The sequence below is a fragment of the Canis lupus genome, chromosome 22 (assembly GCF_048164855.1).
Source record: "Canis lupus baileyi chromosome 22, mCanLup2.hap1, whole genome shotgun sequence".
Classification (NCBI taxonomy): domain Eukaryota; kingdom Metazoa; phylum Chordata; class Mammalia; order Carnivora; family Canidae; genus Canis; species Canis lupus.
The window spans coordinates 6678663-6695507 of record NC_132859.1 but is presented as its reverse complement, the minus strand read 5'-3'; the positions used below and the strand labels follow the sequence as shown (position 1 = coordinate 6695507).

The 16845-nt window shown below is 40.5% G+C and overlaps 2 protein-coding genes across 9 annotated transcripts in view; one reads left to right on the top strand and one right to left on the bottom strand.

Moving 5' to 3' along the window:
* Positions 1-16845, top strand: part of MED12L (mediator complex subunit 12L) — a 323177-nt gene that overhangs the window by 210073 nt on the left and 96259 nt on the right. The window lies entirely within an intron of this gene.
* P2RY13 (purinergic receptor P2Y13) lies at positions 9368-12740 on the bottom strand. 2 transcript variants are annotated; one of them, XM_072792282.1, is made up of 2 exons: positions 12651-12740; positions 9368-12169 (listed from the first exon to the last, which is right to left on the bottom strand). In XM_072792282.1, exon 2 carries the CDS (start codon positions 12152-12154, stop codon positions 11153-11155), a length of 1002 nt encoding a protein of 333 aa, XP_072648383.1. In that variant the 5' UTR covers positions 12155-12169; positions 12651-12740; the 3' UTR covers positions 9368-11152. The 2 variants fall into 2 exon arrangements, with proteins under 2 accessions (XP_072648383.1, XP_072648382.1); XM_072792281.1 differs by having other exon boundaries at positions 9368-12172; positions 12651-12737.

Genomic DNA, 16845 nt, shown 5'->3' with positions numbered 1-16845 from the left:
AAATAGGTGTTTAAATACTAATAGTTGAATATCAGCATTATGCTTCTATTGCTTATTCATAAACAAAAACAGAACTACAATTTTTATGGTTCTCCATTCCCTTCTGTTTAGGGGGTATTAAGTTATTGATAAGTAGACAGCATGAGAGAAAGTCCCTGGGCAAAAATTAGGCAACTTAATAGTGGCTCAGTCTTATAAGAATTTGCCAGATTTACAAACAATTCTTCATTTAGATTTGAATCTGCACTTGAGCCATTTTACACCTCTCCATGGATTTTGCTTTTAACACTTGAAACCAGTTTATTGCGTCCTGAGGAGGAAGGTTATGCGCTGCAGACCTTAGTTTGAGACCTGTCCTTTGGGTTGAGCGCACTGCCATTTGTCACTGGGACCCGTAAGTAATAAAGGACGTGAAATCAACCTGTCAAAATAACCAACTGCCAAATCTTAAAAGTGTCAATTCCAAGAGAGAACATCCCTCGTGGGCTCCTTAAAAGTGTGCTGGACAAAGTCCTTCCCTGCACCTTCTGAGGATTATCCCAAATTTCGAATCACGTGTGTGAAATCATATAAGAGACCTTATTTGGACAGATACTTCACAAGTTTCTGTTAATGGAATAAAGGCAGTTCTGTTAGGTACCTTAAATTTTAATGCTCTTTAAAAAATTATTGTATTATTTATTTATTTATCTATTAATTAATTAATTAATTAATTTATTTATTTTACCTGCATTGACTTTGTCCTGTTAGAGCCAACTAACAATATTAATTTCTTATGTCAAGGAAAATCCCTGTCCTATGTAAGGACCTCAAGTTTTTCCTGTACAGTGATGCACCTTGACGGTGTATTTTTTTTTTTTTTTTTTTTTAATCAAGATGTTAGGAGGAAAGGAGCTTTTCTGTCCCCTTGTCCATGGGTGGCAGTAGGTGTCTCTCCTCCTGGAGGTGGGCTGGGATTGGAATAGTTTTTTTTTTTTCCCCTTCTTTAGGAGCATAATAGTCAAATTGTCGTATTTCAAAGCTTTGGCTGGTGGTGTAAATTAAGTCTAGTAATGAAAAAGTTAGCATGAGGCAGCCTTCATGCATTTGTCTTCAAGCATATCATGCCAATCTCAAGTTGGGACTTGTTCCAGCCGGTCTTACTTAACATTCTGAAAGGGAAGTAGTACACGTTTAGTCACGAAAAAAGTGTAATGCTTTGATGAAAAGAGCAGCTGAAAAACAGGCCGTAACTTTATTATTGTTCAAATCACTGAAAGGTTAACCTGCATAATTTTTTTTTTCTGCTGATTTTTATAGCAAGTCTCCCATTTCATAAAAGCCACAGGAGACTTTATAACAATAATTATCTTGCTGCTTCATTGGAAGATCCTATTAAATGCAGGGAAGCTCTTTTAATAACATTGTTTTAGCCATTACAAACCCCAAATTTATTTTGAATACAAAACAATGTCCTGGGATATGAGTTTGTATTTCTTGACCACTACAATGTTGAAAAATTTTTTTTTCATTTTTTACTAGAAATGATTTTTTCTTCTAATATTATTTTTAAAGATGCAAAACCTATAGGCAAATTGAAATAACAGTGCAACTAAATTTCATCTGAATTTACATACTGTTAACATTTTTCACATATCCCTCCCCTAACCGTCCCCTCCCAGTATTTTGGGGGGACCTATTTGAAGTTGTAGTCATTGTGAGAAATGCCTTGCCCATAACTGCTTCAGCATGTATTTCCTAAAAACAAGGATATTCTCTGACCTAGTCACAATACTGTTATCAGTCAAGATTAATTGTTGAAGGAATAATCTTTTTATTTTTTTATTATTTATTTATATATTTTGCAATAATATTTTTAAATATTCTGTCCGTCTTAAAATTTTGCTGTTTCCCAATAATACTCTTTTAATTTTTTTGATGTAGCATTCAGTCACTGATCACACACTGCATTTGGTTTTACTGTCTTTGTAGACTCTTTTTCTTTAGAACAATCTCTTTCCTTTCTTACTTTTTAAAAAAGTCCCCTGGGCTTTTGAAAATGGATTTACTCTGTATTTGCTAGGATCTATTGTGTAGGATATGTAGTAGGGGGTGCCTCTACATGTTTTCTAAGCACTTTGGACATATTAGCCTGAAGTCTATATTAGAGTTTGGGATTTTGAAGTCAAATAGGGATATCTATAATCTTGTTTTGGCCATAGATCTGATTCATGGATCATGATTCACAAAGTCAGTAGATTCAGACTCCTTTTTTTGGGATGCTAGATGACTTACTCAACTTTTCTTGGTTTTCACTGTTCTATGAAAGGAGGATTCTGTTTTGATTATAGAATTTTATTTCATTTTTTTGAAGATTTTATTTATTTATTCATGAGAGACACGGAGAGAGAGACAGAGACAGAGACACAGGCAGAGGTCTCCTCGCAGGGAGCCCGATGTGGGACTGGATCCTGGGTATCCAGGATCACACCCTGGGCTGAACGTGGTGTTAAACCGCTGAGCCACCTGGGCTGCCCTGGTTGTAGAATTTTAGATGAGAATTCCAGTAAGCTTGTTGATTTTTCAAAATATAGTCTTAAAGATACAGAAAGACTCAAGGACAGAATGTGTTTCTAAGATCTTGGAATAAAAAGTATGTATCGTTATTGATAAGTCTTCCTAAGTCCTAGAAAGAATCCTTTACCCTAAGCCTAGCTTTTTAGTGAGACTTTGACGGATACCTTACTGAGGCTTGTCTTGCCTTCTAGTTCTTTTTCCTTGCATATGATTATGCAAGGAAGGGCCTGCTATAAATAAAGGGCCTTATAAAGGGCCTGCTAGTCCTTTGTAATATCCAAACTCACCATAAAACAAAGACAAGTAGAAATCTGATAGCTCAAGGTGATCTGTCTTGAATGCCCATGTCTTTTGCATGGAGCCAGAACACGCAACAAGGATTGTAGTAAAATCTTCATCAGATCTTACTGTCCTGTCTTCAGTACACCAAAGTCACTCAAATTGTGGCTCACATCCAGTAGCTTGAGAATTTGTGCCGAGTGTAATTATTACAAACCCTTTAATGTTCCCTTGCTGAGATTGGTATCTTTAGGTCCCTATGCTTGAATTACTGTGTTTAATCTGTCATTTGAAATGATTTGTATCTATTTGGTCTGCTTTAAATAAAGCACTAAACCTTTTTCTGGTATGAGAACTTCATGTGTAATGGTTGATTAGAGGGAAGGGATGGTTTGGAGATTGAGTCTGGAGATATGCCTGCATATGACTCTTGACCTCAGATTGATACTCTCCCTTGTGCTGTGCTACTTAATCCGTGTCCTCACTTTGGGAATTTTGCCTGAGGCAGTGTCAGGCCATGACAAGAGCCTGGTAACTGTGGGGTCATAGAGACTCCAACATGGATGGATTTCCGCTCCTCCGATTCACAGCTCTCTCCCCCCACCCCCCATCTTTGGAAAAATCATTAATAGAGCTGAATCTGTTTCTTCTTCTGGAAAATACGCTTGGGGATGGCTACCTTTTAATATTGTAAAGGTTAAAATAACATACCAGAAAGTTCCTGCAGTGTTTAGAACTGGTCGGTACTTAGAGAACAGTAGCTTCTCTCTCTGTCTCTCTTTTGCGCCCTTTCTCCCAAAGTCTGAGGGAATAAGTGAATGAATGGGGTGTCTGAATGTAAATTTGTAATGATTAGGAATTGGAAACATCCCTCAGCTTAGAAGTCAGAGCAAGGCCATGATGTTTTAGTTGCCTTTAGAAAGCTTCTAGTTTTCCTTCCATGATGAACGCATGATTACTTGAATTACTTTTATGTTCTTTCTTGACAGTTCTCCTTTCTAAAAAGGAGGAAATTAGACTAGCTTATTCTAATCTGTCTGACATGGTGGGAACGTGTAAGAGCTGAGTGCAGGATATGTAGGGGGAGAAGAGAGTTGGTCTCAGCAGGCTGACTGCCTTCGGGTTAATGCTTCATTTACTTGTAGTTCAGGCATTTTTGATGGCAGGAAATTTCAGTTACAGAGTTAAATAGAGTAAAAAAGGACAAAAAAAGTGTTGCGTGATATAGTGTCTATATGATATAAATTTAATGCCCAAATCCAGTATTCTTAAAAATACTATAGAAATATTCAGATTTGCATTAGGTAGCATTGCTCAAGTCAAGGTGGGTACCCTGAGTACAGTCACATTCAAGCATCTCGTGTTCAAGCTGACCTTTTAAAACAAAGGTAGACATTTTAATTACTCGAGATGCTAACATTTGTTAATTTAAGTTTTATTACAGAATTGGCAAAAATTCACATGCTGAGTGAGGTATGGACTTTTTTTTTTTTTTTTTTAAGTTGATTGAGTGTCTGGCTCTTGGTTTCCATGCACATCATAATCTCAGGGTCCTGGGATTGAGCCCCGTGTGGAGCATACCCCACCCCCTGCCATCAGTCTCCACACCCAGGAGAGAGTCTGCCTCAGGATTCTTTCCCTCTCTCCTTTCTCCTCCCCACTATTTGCTTACACACTCCTTTAAAAAAACAAAACAAAAAAAACCCCCAAAACCAAACTAGTTTACCTGGTTTCTCTAAGTCTTAAACTCAATTTCCTTTCTCTTCTGTATTCTTTTTTTTTTTTTTTTCTTTTATGACTTTCTCTCTGTTCTCCACTCCCTTCCCTACCCTCTACCTTTTCCCTACAAATACTCTATACTGGAATGGGGGTAGTATCCCGGAATGGGGGTGGGGGTGGGCTAGGTATCAGAAACCCAGGCAGTGTTAACGTCTGAAATGTTGGCCTACCCATTTTCTGGCTTAAGCTGGATTTTCTTGGTCTTGTGGTTATTCTCACCATGTGTTTGCACTTATGCTCTGTTTGCTGTTTCACATGGAGCGTATTCACTCTGCAAGGTATAGGAAGGGGCTGCTCTATCTTCTGTTCTTAGAATCCCTTGGATAAAGCTGAGGTAACATTAACAGCTGTTGTTTTTTTCTCCTTCGGACTCTTGTAAACTGACTTGTCCTGTATTGAAAGGGGAGACTTGCTCACAGCCTCTCACTTCCCATTACAAATTGGGTTCTATCCCCACCTTCTCCTCAGTGTTACCACCGAATTCATACTTGTAGATTCAACACATTTGACCTTTCTACAGTGTTGAATTTTGTTGACTATTACTTCCTCTTTAGTTCCTGGTATACCAAGTCTCCTGTTGCTCCTTTTAATTCAGCCCCTACCTTACGCCCTTAAGCTCCCCTTTCCAGCCATCTCTTCTAATCTGTCCTGTCCATGACACAGGTGACATGGCCTCTGTGGTGCTCAGCTCATTCCTTCTTCTCTTGTCTCAGAAAAGATTATCCCTTAGCCATCTAATCTAGCCCTGTCTTCAGAGCCTTTGATGCATATTTTGTCTCCACTGGCTAGATTTATTGACCCAAATCTCTGAGACTTTAAATTCATCATACCCAGAATTTGCTTCTTGGCCTTCCTTTATGATCCAGCACACCACTTAGTCAAACAATCTTCAGAGCAATAAATCTCCTTTGGAAGGGGGTAGGATGGGGATTATGGACCCCTCTGAAAATACATTTTGCATATTAATTACATACAACATAATTTTACAAATCATCCCCTTGTCTCCAGGGCTCTTGGACTCAAAACCTCTTTCTCTGAATATGTCTATAAAGTCCATGTTAGTTTTTTTGGCCCTTGGCTCTTGCCTGCCTATATAGAGAACTTCTCTAATTAATCTCCTATCCTCAGTGGCTCTTTCTTCCATCCATAATCATAATCATCATATTACTGACAAATTGATTTTCCTAAAGTACAAGCCAAGACCATGTAATTCTTCATTTCAGAAACCTTCCATGGCTCATGGAGAAGCCTATACAGTCCACACAGCATCCAAGAGTTCTGCTGTAGGGTCCCATCCTCCATTCCCAGGCTCATCTTCTCCATTCACGCGCCCCAGCCTCTGGCCCCCGTGGCTCCTTGTGCTCCAGCCTTAGCTCTGTCCCCACTCCTAGCCGAGCCTTTTTCTTTTTTTTTTAAATATTTTTTTTTTCAATTTTTATTTATTTATGATAGTCACAGAGAGAGAGAGAGAGGCAGAGACATAGGCCGAGGGAGAAGCAGGCTCCATGCACCGGGAGCCCGATGTGGGATTCGATCCCGGGTCTCCAGGATCGCGCCCTGGGCCAAAGGCAGGCGCCAAACCGCTGCGCCACCCAGGGATCCCGCCGAGCCTTTTTCTAAACTGCTTATGGCCTGGCAGCGTCTCCTTTTGCATACTGTGGCCTTCTTCCAGGTCCAGCTCCCGTTGTCCTCGCCTGCACGCCCATCCTCATTTTCTCCATTTGGAGTTAGCTACCTTTTCCTCTCAGTTTTTTATGGTGAGTTCGTTATGTCTCGCGTACTGTTTCCACAATTGGATTCGTTGTGGGATGCGTGCCTCACCATTGTGCGCTTCCGGGGAGGCGGAGGGCCCTGCGTCGAAGGCCTGACTCCCCCAGGGAACCTGGGAGCCCACTCATTGGGATCGTCTTCTCTCACAAAATCTCGAGTGCTGCAGGGACTCTTAGCGACTCTTGGGGTCTAACTATTCAAACCCCTGAGATTGCAGACTCGTTTGTGTTGAGACCTCTCCCTTCCTCTTCAGGAGCCACTTCCTTGCTATCTTCACCACCGGGTATGATGTCAACCCTTGAGGAAATTGTCCTGATGGTGTAGCAGAGCCATTGAGGCATTGGGCCTGAGGCCACCTGCCTGGGTTTTAGCCCCAGCCCTTCCCAGCTTGCTGGCACGTCCTGCACACCATGGCAAAGGTATCTTTCTGCTTGTGTCTCAGTTTTCTTTTTACGTTGCCCTCAACAGGAAGCTCTGTGGTATCTATTCTCATAAGGTTGAAGTGAGAAATAGAAAGGTGATAGTCCTTGAAGAGCACACAGCATGGCACCTGGCACATAGCAAGCGTCCAGTAATGACTGCTTGCTGCCTCTCTGAGGTCCTGGAAGGTTCTCATTCACTTTGAGGTCAGAGCTAATTACCTGGCAGCACCTGGGCTAGTTAAGGCCCACACATGCATGTTTTGTTTTTGTGGAGTTAGGGAGTGTGGAGGTGGCTACGGAAGTTTTGAAAAGAGCAGGAAATAAAGGAGACTGGATTTATGATTTCCCTTGAGAACATTAGAATAGCTGAGGTTGTAAATAATAGTGGTGAAGAATATGGGCTCAGAAGCTAGTCTGAGTTACAGCCCTAGACCTGCTGTGTATGTGCTGTGTGATCTCCATGCAAGTTGCTTAAGTTCTCCGTTTCTCAACATCTTTATCTCTAAGATGGAGATCACAATAGCACTTCATTGGCTTCCTGGGATTAAGTGGAACAATCTATTGAAAGCTCTTGGTACACTTGCCTAATATTTAGTGACTAGTAAGTACTGCGTGCTGCTTTGGACGTCATCCACTTCTGCTGTTGCTACTAGCCAGCAACCTTGGGCCCTTAATCCCCCCTGTGCAAACAGTTGGCACAGAGTAGTAGAAACCCTGTAAGTTGGGCATGAACTTTCCAGGTAGCCACGTCCTCACCATTGTCTGTCACCTTACATCTGCCCTGTTCCCTGAGTAACAATTTTGTCTGTCTCCTGTTGATAGATTCCACTCCTGTGCATTCATGTCCAAGAAAGCTGTCCTGGGAACCAATCTTTAAGTCCATACGAACCTCAGGGAACATTTATTACAGTAGTTCTTAATGTGTGGTCCAGAACCATAGCATCAGTATCCTCTGGCAACCTGTTCTCAGGCCTCACCCCGGACCTCCTGAATCAGAAACTCTGGGAGTGGGCCTAGCAATCTGTGTCGTAGCCGTGTCATAAGAATCCCTCTGGCTTATCCTGATACCTGCTACAGTTTGATGACTACTGATTTAACACGTGTTCTATAGTTGTATTGCTTACATCCAGTAAAAATAGTTATATTTAACTTTTTACAAAAACCCTTATTTGTGTTGTGAGCTCACACAGATTATATTAAAGCTAACTCCACCCCCCCTTTTGCTCTCTTGTTTCTATCATTAATGGCGATGCTCTAGTATCTCATTCTAGAAGTCTTGTAGGATTTAGGATTGGTGATTGCTATTTGAATTTGGGAAAAGAATTTGGGAAATTCTTTTCAAATAGCTGCGCTGCACTCTGTAAATGTGATTTTAAGGTTCTCTAATATGCCCACTCTCTAAATTCTTCATAGATTATTTCACTCTGCACATCACGTACTGGGCCTTTGACTATAATGTTACTATAATAGAATTAAATGTTTGTATTTAGGGAGGGCATAATTTTTGAAATTTTATCTTGAAAGATCTTTTTTGTTTGTTTGTTTTTACAGATTTTATTTATTGGAGTAAGAAAGGGTACTCGCAGGGGGAGGGGCAGAAGGAGAAGGAGAAGCAGACTCCTCGCTAAGGAGGGAGCCCGACATGGGGCTTGATTCCAGGACCCTGAGATTATGACCTGAGAGCTGAAGGCAGATACTTACTGACTAAGCCACCCAGGTGCCCCTTGAAGGATCTTTTTTTAAAAAAATTGTATTATTGGGACCCCTGGGTGGCTCAGTGGTTGAGCATCTGCCTTCGGCCCAGGGCGTGATCTCTGTGTCTCATGAATAAATAAATAAAATTTTTAAAAAAAATTGTATTATCAAGATGTAGTTACTTACAGTACAGTATTAGAGTCTACATTGCCGTATTTAAAGGCGATGTGGATTTAGTGACATCTCTAATGGTTACCATGATTTCATTCCTTCAGAAAACAAAAATCAGACGTTGAGTGTTTTTTTTTTTAATTTTTATTTATTTATGATAGTCACACAGAGAGAGAGGGAGAGAGAGAGAGAGAGGCAGAGACACAGGCAGAGGGAGAAGCAGGCTCCATGCACCGGGAGCCCGACGTGGGATTCGATCCCGGGTCTCCAGGATCGCGCCCTGGGCCAAAGGCAGGCGCTAAACCGCTGTACCACCCAGGGATCCCCATTGAGTGTTTTCTAGAAGAGTTTTGGACAGTATAATATGCTGCAGTTACAAATTTTACTTAATTAACTAAAACCAACAGCACACAGCTAGAGCATTTTGTATCTATGGCTTTAAAACTGAAATGTTGATAGACATTAGCCCCAAAGCTGTACATGTACTGTTTAGTAATCCTGCTTTCTTCATGTTCATTTAGTAGCAAACCCAAGAATACCCCCACTTCCCAGGCTCCTGGGTACATATTATAGGAAGTCAGCCAAAAAGAGCTTGAGTTTTTCATAAATTTATCTCATCTGTTGAAAATAAAAATATCAGTGAGAATTGGCTTCCCCTTTGCTTTTCTAGTATGTAAAAATAAAACCAGTCTGGATTATTTTACCAAATATTTATTGATTGCACAACGAGACAATCTCTGCTCTCAAAAATATACATAAATTATCAAAAGTGTAGATACATGTGTGGGCAAGTAATTACAAAGCAATGTAAATACAATAATTGAGGGGTGGCGACAGACTGATGAGGGGGTGATGGGGCTTGACATGGTGGTGGGAGATCGGCCAGTTGAGATTTCATAGACCAAGTGATGGCACCTTAGGGTTTCATGGATGGGTAAGAGTTTTGCTCGTGGGTCAGGAGGAAATTAATGTGTGCAGTGAGTGGCACCGGAGCACAAAGGAGCAAGGCATGTTCTGACAGTTACAAATGTACTTAAGAGTGGAACGTTCCAGGAATGGAAGAGCAGTTAGGAGACAAGGCCAAAAAGGTGGGCAAGTTCCAGGGCCTTCAGGGCCTTTGAGAACGTAAGAAGCCTGGGTTTCACCTTATAGTGATCATGTTGCAGCCAGAGGCACATTTACCGATCATGACTATTACTTTCTACATTTTCTCTAGAAGATCTAAATCTGTGTCCACAATCCTAGAGAGCCACATTTTAGTTGTGTGTGTGTGTGTTTTTTTTTTGTTTGTTTTTTAAGCACAGAGGGATTCAGGAAGAAATGTGGAGGGAGGTAAGTACGCACAGGTTACCAGTCCTTTGCAGAATTTCCCTAGGATGGATGCTATTGATCTTGTGTCAGCAGTTCCCTCTCTAAATGTTCCAAGAATGACACAACAATGACATATTCTATTTCAAACATTTGCAATTGATGGTCTGCAGGGAGTAATGTGGGAGGTACCAAGAAAACATGACCTGTTTTCCATCCTTAAAAAATGTTCTCTTTCTTAAAGAATCCTCACCATCTTTTGGGAATGGGGTCAGGAAGATTGCAGACTAGCGAAGGGACGTCTGCCACGAGGGCCCCAGCACAGACCCAAACAGTGGGAGAAGTAGTTATTTTCAGAGAGAACAGAGGTTGTGTTCTCGGAAGGCCTTGCTGAGGAGGTGGCACGTTCAACCACCATTAGAGTATTTGCCGGGTAGAGGGAGAATTCCAAAGATCAGTTCTGGGTTCTTGCCTTTAAATTGTACACACTTAAGACCTTTGCAAAGGACTACAGTGTGACATCTTACGTGGCTTAATAATGGTCTCATGCCTCGTATGGAGTACTGAAGTCATTTCAGTGGTCTTGAGTCTGGAAGAGGCTCTGTACAGGGAGAAACTCCTTCATCCAGGCTTTCTCAGGGTTTATGGCCTATTTCAACTCCTCAGATGCTTCATATCTCCATCCCTTTCAGCCATGAGCCTCAGCTTTCATATCAATGGATTTTTGAGATTTTTTGTTTTGCTTTTAAACAGCAAGTATTAACTGTTGTCGGACACGAAAGCGGTAGTGTTGTTTGAATTATGTATGTGAAAGAATGGGAAGAGGGTGTTTTGCAAGGGAGGGTCCTAGTAATTCACATTTATCTATAATGTCTTGCGAAATCTTAAGTGAATGTTCTCTAAAAGATGCCCTCTTGTGGCCACTTGCATTCAGCTGGATTCTCTGACTAATGCTTCATTCTGCTCGTAAATCAATCAGTCTATGTGACTGATTTATTCAAATCAGGGAATTCAAATTTATCATATAATCCTTTCTATAAACCAGGGGAATAAAATGGAAGAAAGCATTTGTCCCATCCATTTTTCTCTCATTGTTTAAACTTGATTTCCAAGCTTAATTCTCTTTTGAAGTCTTAACCCTTCCATAGAAGGTACCCATGCTAAAATTCTCATCAACTTAGAGTCATATTGTCTGTCTGAATAGTATGATTTTCTTGGGATGATGCTGTGGTTATTCTCCCTCTCAGACACGGTAGCCTTTCTGTGAATTTTTTACATAAGAATATGTATATTAAGGGGTCCATGCAAATGTTAGTTGCTGCCAAAAAGAGAGTTGTTTCTTTGACTAGAAACAGTAGGTTTTGCAACCTGCATTCAGTCTTACTGTTGGTTTGACTGTGAGTATATGGAACTCTGGCAAAATGAAACGGAGCGAAACACACAAAGAATACAGCCACGACAACAAATACTTTACCTTCCAGCTTTGTGTTGTGTTTGCGGTCCTTACTTCTGGTCTTTCTATAAGAGTCGTATACCTTTTTTGCAATCACTACGTAAAACAGAAACATTAGAATGAAGACAGTCCAGAAAATGAACTGGCATATATAGTTCACCACTCCATGCCATTTCAGCCCCAGGGGACCCTTCAAGGAGGCACACTTTTTCACAGATGAGGGCGTCGCTTCCTTGTTGCTCAAGATGATGTTTGGCAGAGAGATGAGGAACAAAAGGAGCCAGACAAGGGCCGAGGCCATTTTTGCAAAAACCGGTTTTTGTACAAAAAATTTCCCAAAAGGCCTGATGATCTTGAGGAATCTGTCAAAGGCGATGAAGCCTAGCAGTATGATGCCCACGTACATGGTCTCGTAGAAGATGACAGCCGAGAAACGACACACGAAGGCTCTGAGTTGCCAGGGTCCAAGGTGGGAGTCAGAGAGGATTTTAAATGGAAGCATGAGTGTCATTACCAGGTCGGCCACCAAGGTGTTTTTGAGGTAGACAATGAAGGTGGAGGAGCTGGGGATGTGCAGGAACACCCACAGTGCCAGAGTGTTCAACAGGATGCCGGTGAAGAACACAACCGTGTAGACGGCCGGGAACACCAGCTGTGCTATCCGCGTGTCCCTGGGGCACCGCTCCGACCCGTTGACGCCCTTGACCCCCGTGGTGTTCATGGTGTCCAGTGTCAGCTGCTGCAAACACACACACACACACACACACACACACACACACACACACACACACGCAAGAAGTAGTTCATGATCGCAAAGGGCTGCTTTTAAAAACAGGCTTCAGGTGTGTAGTGTGTTAACCCCCCACATTCATTCATCACATTCAGTGAGCCAGCTGAAAAGGCACAGGTTGTTTGTAGCCTAAATTTTTCTTTCTAAATTTTTGGTACTTGTAACAGTACCATGATTTTTACACCCTTATGAAACCCAAATAACAGGTTCTGTCTCTTTTATAAGTCCTACTTTTAACATGGCAGTGAAATAAGACCCATTTAAGAAGTAATACTTCACGTCAGGTTGCTGCACACTGTGTCATTCCTCATGCTCATAATCTATGGTTTCTAGAATATCTGCCTTAAAGCGTGGTCCCCTCCCCTCCCCCGTGAACATGGTCTATCTTTGATAAGCAAGCCCACTCGTAATAAAAGTTGAAATTCACCTTTGTTTGGGAGGATCCTGAGCTCAGTGTCTTCTGATTGAGGCAGTCCTTTAGTTTAGTCCACGGAGAGCCTGTGAAGCAAGTATTGTTCTGCTTTCTTATACTGAATTTCCTTCCTCATTTTCACGTGTGTAATGTGATCAATTAGAACATCTTCATATTCAAATCTTTGCAGATTTTCTAATAAGCCTCTTTTATTTCAAATTTAGGTGCTGTTAATCTGTGACTTGAATGAATTAGCTTAGTAGCAGTTATCTTTATATTTTCTCATCTGATAACTCATTGTGGCCGTTTATCTTTTCTGTATACACAGTCAATGAAATTTTTGAGTGCCTCTTGTGTATGATAATAGGTGGCAGAAAAATAAAGAAATTAGCCCCCAAATTACAACCACATAGGAGAGTAAGAGTGGACTCTAAAATCAGAGTTCCCATCTGCACCGTTGTATCCTGCTTTTTCCGGGAATTTGCGTTCAGAAGGATGATCTTTTTATTTTTCCATTCATCTTAGTCTTTAGGGGTCTCTATCTCAGGAAGATAGGCTGACATATTTTCTAAGAGTTAAGGGCTGTTAGACCCAGATTTGAGGGATTAGCATCCTAGATGCAACAATTATTGGGTGCTAGGTAGTAGACAAGTGATTTAATGGCTCTCTGCCTCAGTTTCCTCATCTGTGTAACGGATTTAAGGTCAGTACATTACATCATAGCATTATTGAGAACATAGAACGAGTGTCTAGAATAGTGCTGGGTATATATGGAGTGCGAAAACACATCTCGCCCCTTGCCACAGTGGTGAGTGAACTGCAGGTTTAAATGAGATAATTTCCCTCGTTAGAGACCATTTTGGAAGCCTCTCTGTATTTCATGTTGTACGCAAAGTGCCAAAGACTCAAGGAATTCCATCAGTCAGCTTTGGGCCCAAGCCTGTAAAAACGTGTCCTTTCAAACTCTTCAAGTTCGAGAGAGCGTAGTTGCCGCATTGTGTGAGGACAGCTGCCCGTGAATAGAGTCCTTTTCCCCGGGTAGGTAAAGGCAAAGAGGAAATTAGGAGACCTTGTGAGGGGAATGTGGAGTTCTCCGTGGTGAGTTTCACTTCATAGTTTTTATGGAACGTTTCACCACAGAGTCTGACCAGGCTGTGGGGTTAGGTTGATGGACGATCTTGGGATGGCTTGGTTCGGGACTTTGAGAAGAAAACTTTCATGTCCCACTGGATGTTTTCAAACATGAGGCAGTAGGATGCCTGACAATTTTACTGGAACTACCCGATATGGCACAGTTTTTAAAAGGAATATATATTTGACTCAGAATAAATTCTTTCTTGGAACTACAGATGCTGGATTTCATCAATGTGATGAAACAGAATTCAAACATCTTTTTGCTTGCTTCAGTAGAGGAAAAATACCAAACTATTTTTACCTTTCAAGGAGAAGTATTTGACCTACATAATCAAGTATGAATTTCCTGAAATCTCCAAAACCATTATCTCGATAGAGGTTTTGGAATAGTTTCAGTTCAAATAAGGAAATGCTGTACAAGATAATTTCATAACGTGAAAACTGGAAATCACTTTTTGGTCAACTTTCAAAATGTCCAAGTGTGGGAAACTTTCAAAAGAGGAACTGACTTACCGGTGCCCGTTTCTAAACTAATGGAAGTGTATTCTTTCAAATGTAGCAAGTTTCCAAATGTTTGGGCATACTGAATATCCAACAGGCCACACGTTCCTGTTTGTCCATATGCTTAACATGTATTATTGGCTTTCCTTTGGTTCATAGCAATGCTGATTCCGTGTGTTTGGGGGTAGTGGGAGGGAGAGTCTCTTGCCTTCGTTGGCATGCCTGAGAGCCTGCCTAGCAGAGCAAGCGGTTAGGAGCACTGTCTCGGGAGCCAGAGTGCCTGGCTTCCATTTCTTGTTGCAGCTCTTACTTTTCTTGTGACCTTGTGCAAGTTCTTTATGTTTTCTATGTCACTGTTGCCTCCGCCTTACAATGAAAATACATATCAGTATCTGCTTTGTTGGGTTGTTAAGGAAATGAAATGACTGGAGCTTCACCACGTGCAGAGACTAATGCATGTCTCATGGTAGGTATTAGTATGTCCCTTGTTAAATGAAGTTAAAAGAAAAGTGGAGTATCATGGGTACTTTTGGAGATAGCTCACAAAAGACAGGTGGGGGGGGTGATGAAAGCTGAAATAAAACATCCCAGGGATTAGAAGCTTGCCAGTTGGGAATAAACTGAATTTTAAATCCCATGTATAGTTACTTGATCTTAGCCAAAAGGGGCCGAGAAGCAATAAATCCTATATATGGTTAAAACCAATAAAGTCAATACAGCTAGTGATGATACTGCTCTAAGTGATAATATGATCTTATTTCTTTCTCAACAAAAATCCTCAGAGATCGATCCCATTTTACAGATAAGAAAGTTGAGGCACAGTAGTTATGCAGTTTGGCAAAATCGTGCACCCCAAGCCCACTTTAAACCCACACAGTCTGGTTCAGAGGCCGTACTCAGAGCGTGCCTCACGCTCCCAACTGTCAGAAACCACAAATAGGGTGACCTGGAATTGTTTAGTAGATTCTAGAGTATTTGAGCTGGGTATTCCTGATTGATGAGTGAGAAGTAGCTATCAACTTTAAAGTTTAGTGGATTTGTGAAACTTCCTTTCCTTAAGACGAAGTATGTGATTGAAAACAAATTGGTACCAAGTGGTATGATCCAGAGAGAATGAAAGGACATACACTGAATGCTCATGGATATTAGAAGCCTGCCAAATGCCAGTAAATTATTTTTCCATTTGTAGTCTCTTTTGGGATTTTCCTTTGGATCGGTGTTAACAGTCTAAAGGTTCCTGTTGATGTGGCTAACCAGTACCATCTAAACAATATGAGGAAGTGTTTGTTTTCATTTGGAATGAAAGTCATAGTAGGAACTACAAAAAGAACCTTTTACTTCTCATCAGATCATACATAGGATGGTACTTTCTCAGATGATATGAAATTGTTGTTTTTTTTTTTTTTTTGAAATTGTTATAAAAATTCCACACGGGACTAACTGAAAGTGGAAAAAATAAAATAAGTTTTGTTGTTTAACATTAAATGTAGAAGTATCTATAAATAGAACCGGTATTAGAAAATCTCTACATATAACTGGAAGGAGGCAATAAATTCATACTATTGCCTGAAACATATAAATATCTAGTTTCATCTTTTTATTATAAAAGGAAAGCAAGTTTGAAGAATTCGAATATAAGCATGTGTGTAGTAGAAAGTTAATCCCCCTCTTGCATATGCATACCAGTGTGTGCATATATATATATATATTTACATTTATTGCCATATCAGATTTTTGTTTCCTTTTCATGTTAGTCCATGAAGATATGCTAATTTTTTAAAAAAGTTATGCTATATAAAGTTATGCTATATAATTTTTAAAAGCTATGCTATATAAAGTTATCATAGTTTGGTTAAGCCATTACTGACTGGCATTTCAATTTTTTTTCTTCCGAATTTTTCTCCATTAAAAACAGTACTATAGGACACATATATCCATCTATCTTTGTGTAGTTGTTTCAACATATTTGCAGAAAATTTCCTAGAAGTGGTATTGCTGGACCAAAGCTGTGCATCAGAATGTTGAATGGTATTTTCAAGTAGCTTTCCAGAACACTTGTACCAATTTACAGTCTCACAGAGTGGGATTCTTCCAACACTGTCATAAAAATCTTTTAGGGACACCTGGGTGGTTCAGTTAAGGGTCTGCTTTCTCCTTAGGTTATGATCCATGATCCCAGAATCCTGGGGTCCCGTCAGGCTTCCCTGATCAGCATCTGCTTCTCCCTCTCCCTCTGCCCCTTGCCCTCTCTCCCTCCACTGCTTGTGCTCTCTATCTCAAATAAATAAAATCTATTAAAAAAATCTTTTAAAGCAATTCTAAACTTACAGGTGAAAAAAATCCATGTAATGTAAATGTATTTGCTTATTAGAGTATATATTTTTCATATTTTTATTGCCCATTTGTTATTTCTCCTGGAAACTGATTTTTTTTAACGTTCTTTTCCCATTAAAAACTAAAATCAGGCTGTTTCTCTTTATTTACTGACTTGTGTGTTTCTACATATTTAATTCCAACTGGTATCCGTGTAATCTGACTTCGGGTATTAGCATTCAGCAGTGATCACCTAGTGCAG

What these genes read in the sequence shown, in the direction of transcription:
- P2RY13 (XM_072792282.1), bottom strand. Translation starts at nt 12,154, where the DNA reads ATGAACACCACGGGGGTCAAGGGCGTCAACGGGTCGGAGCGGTGCCCC.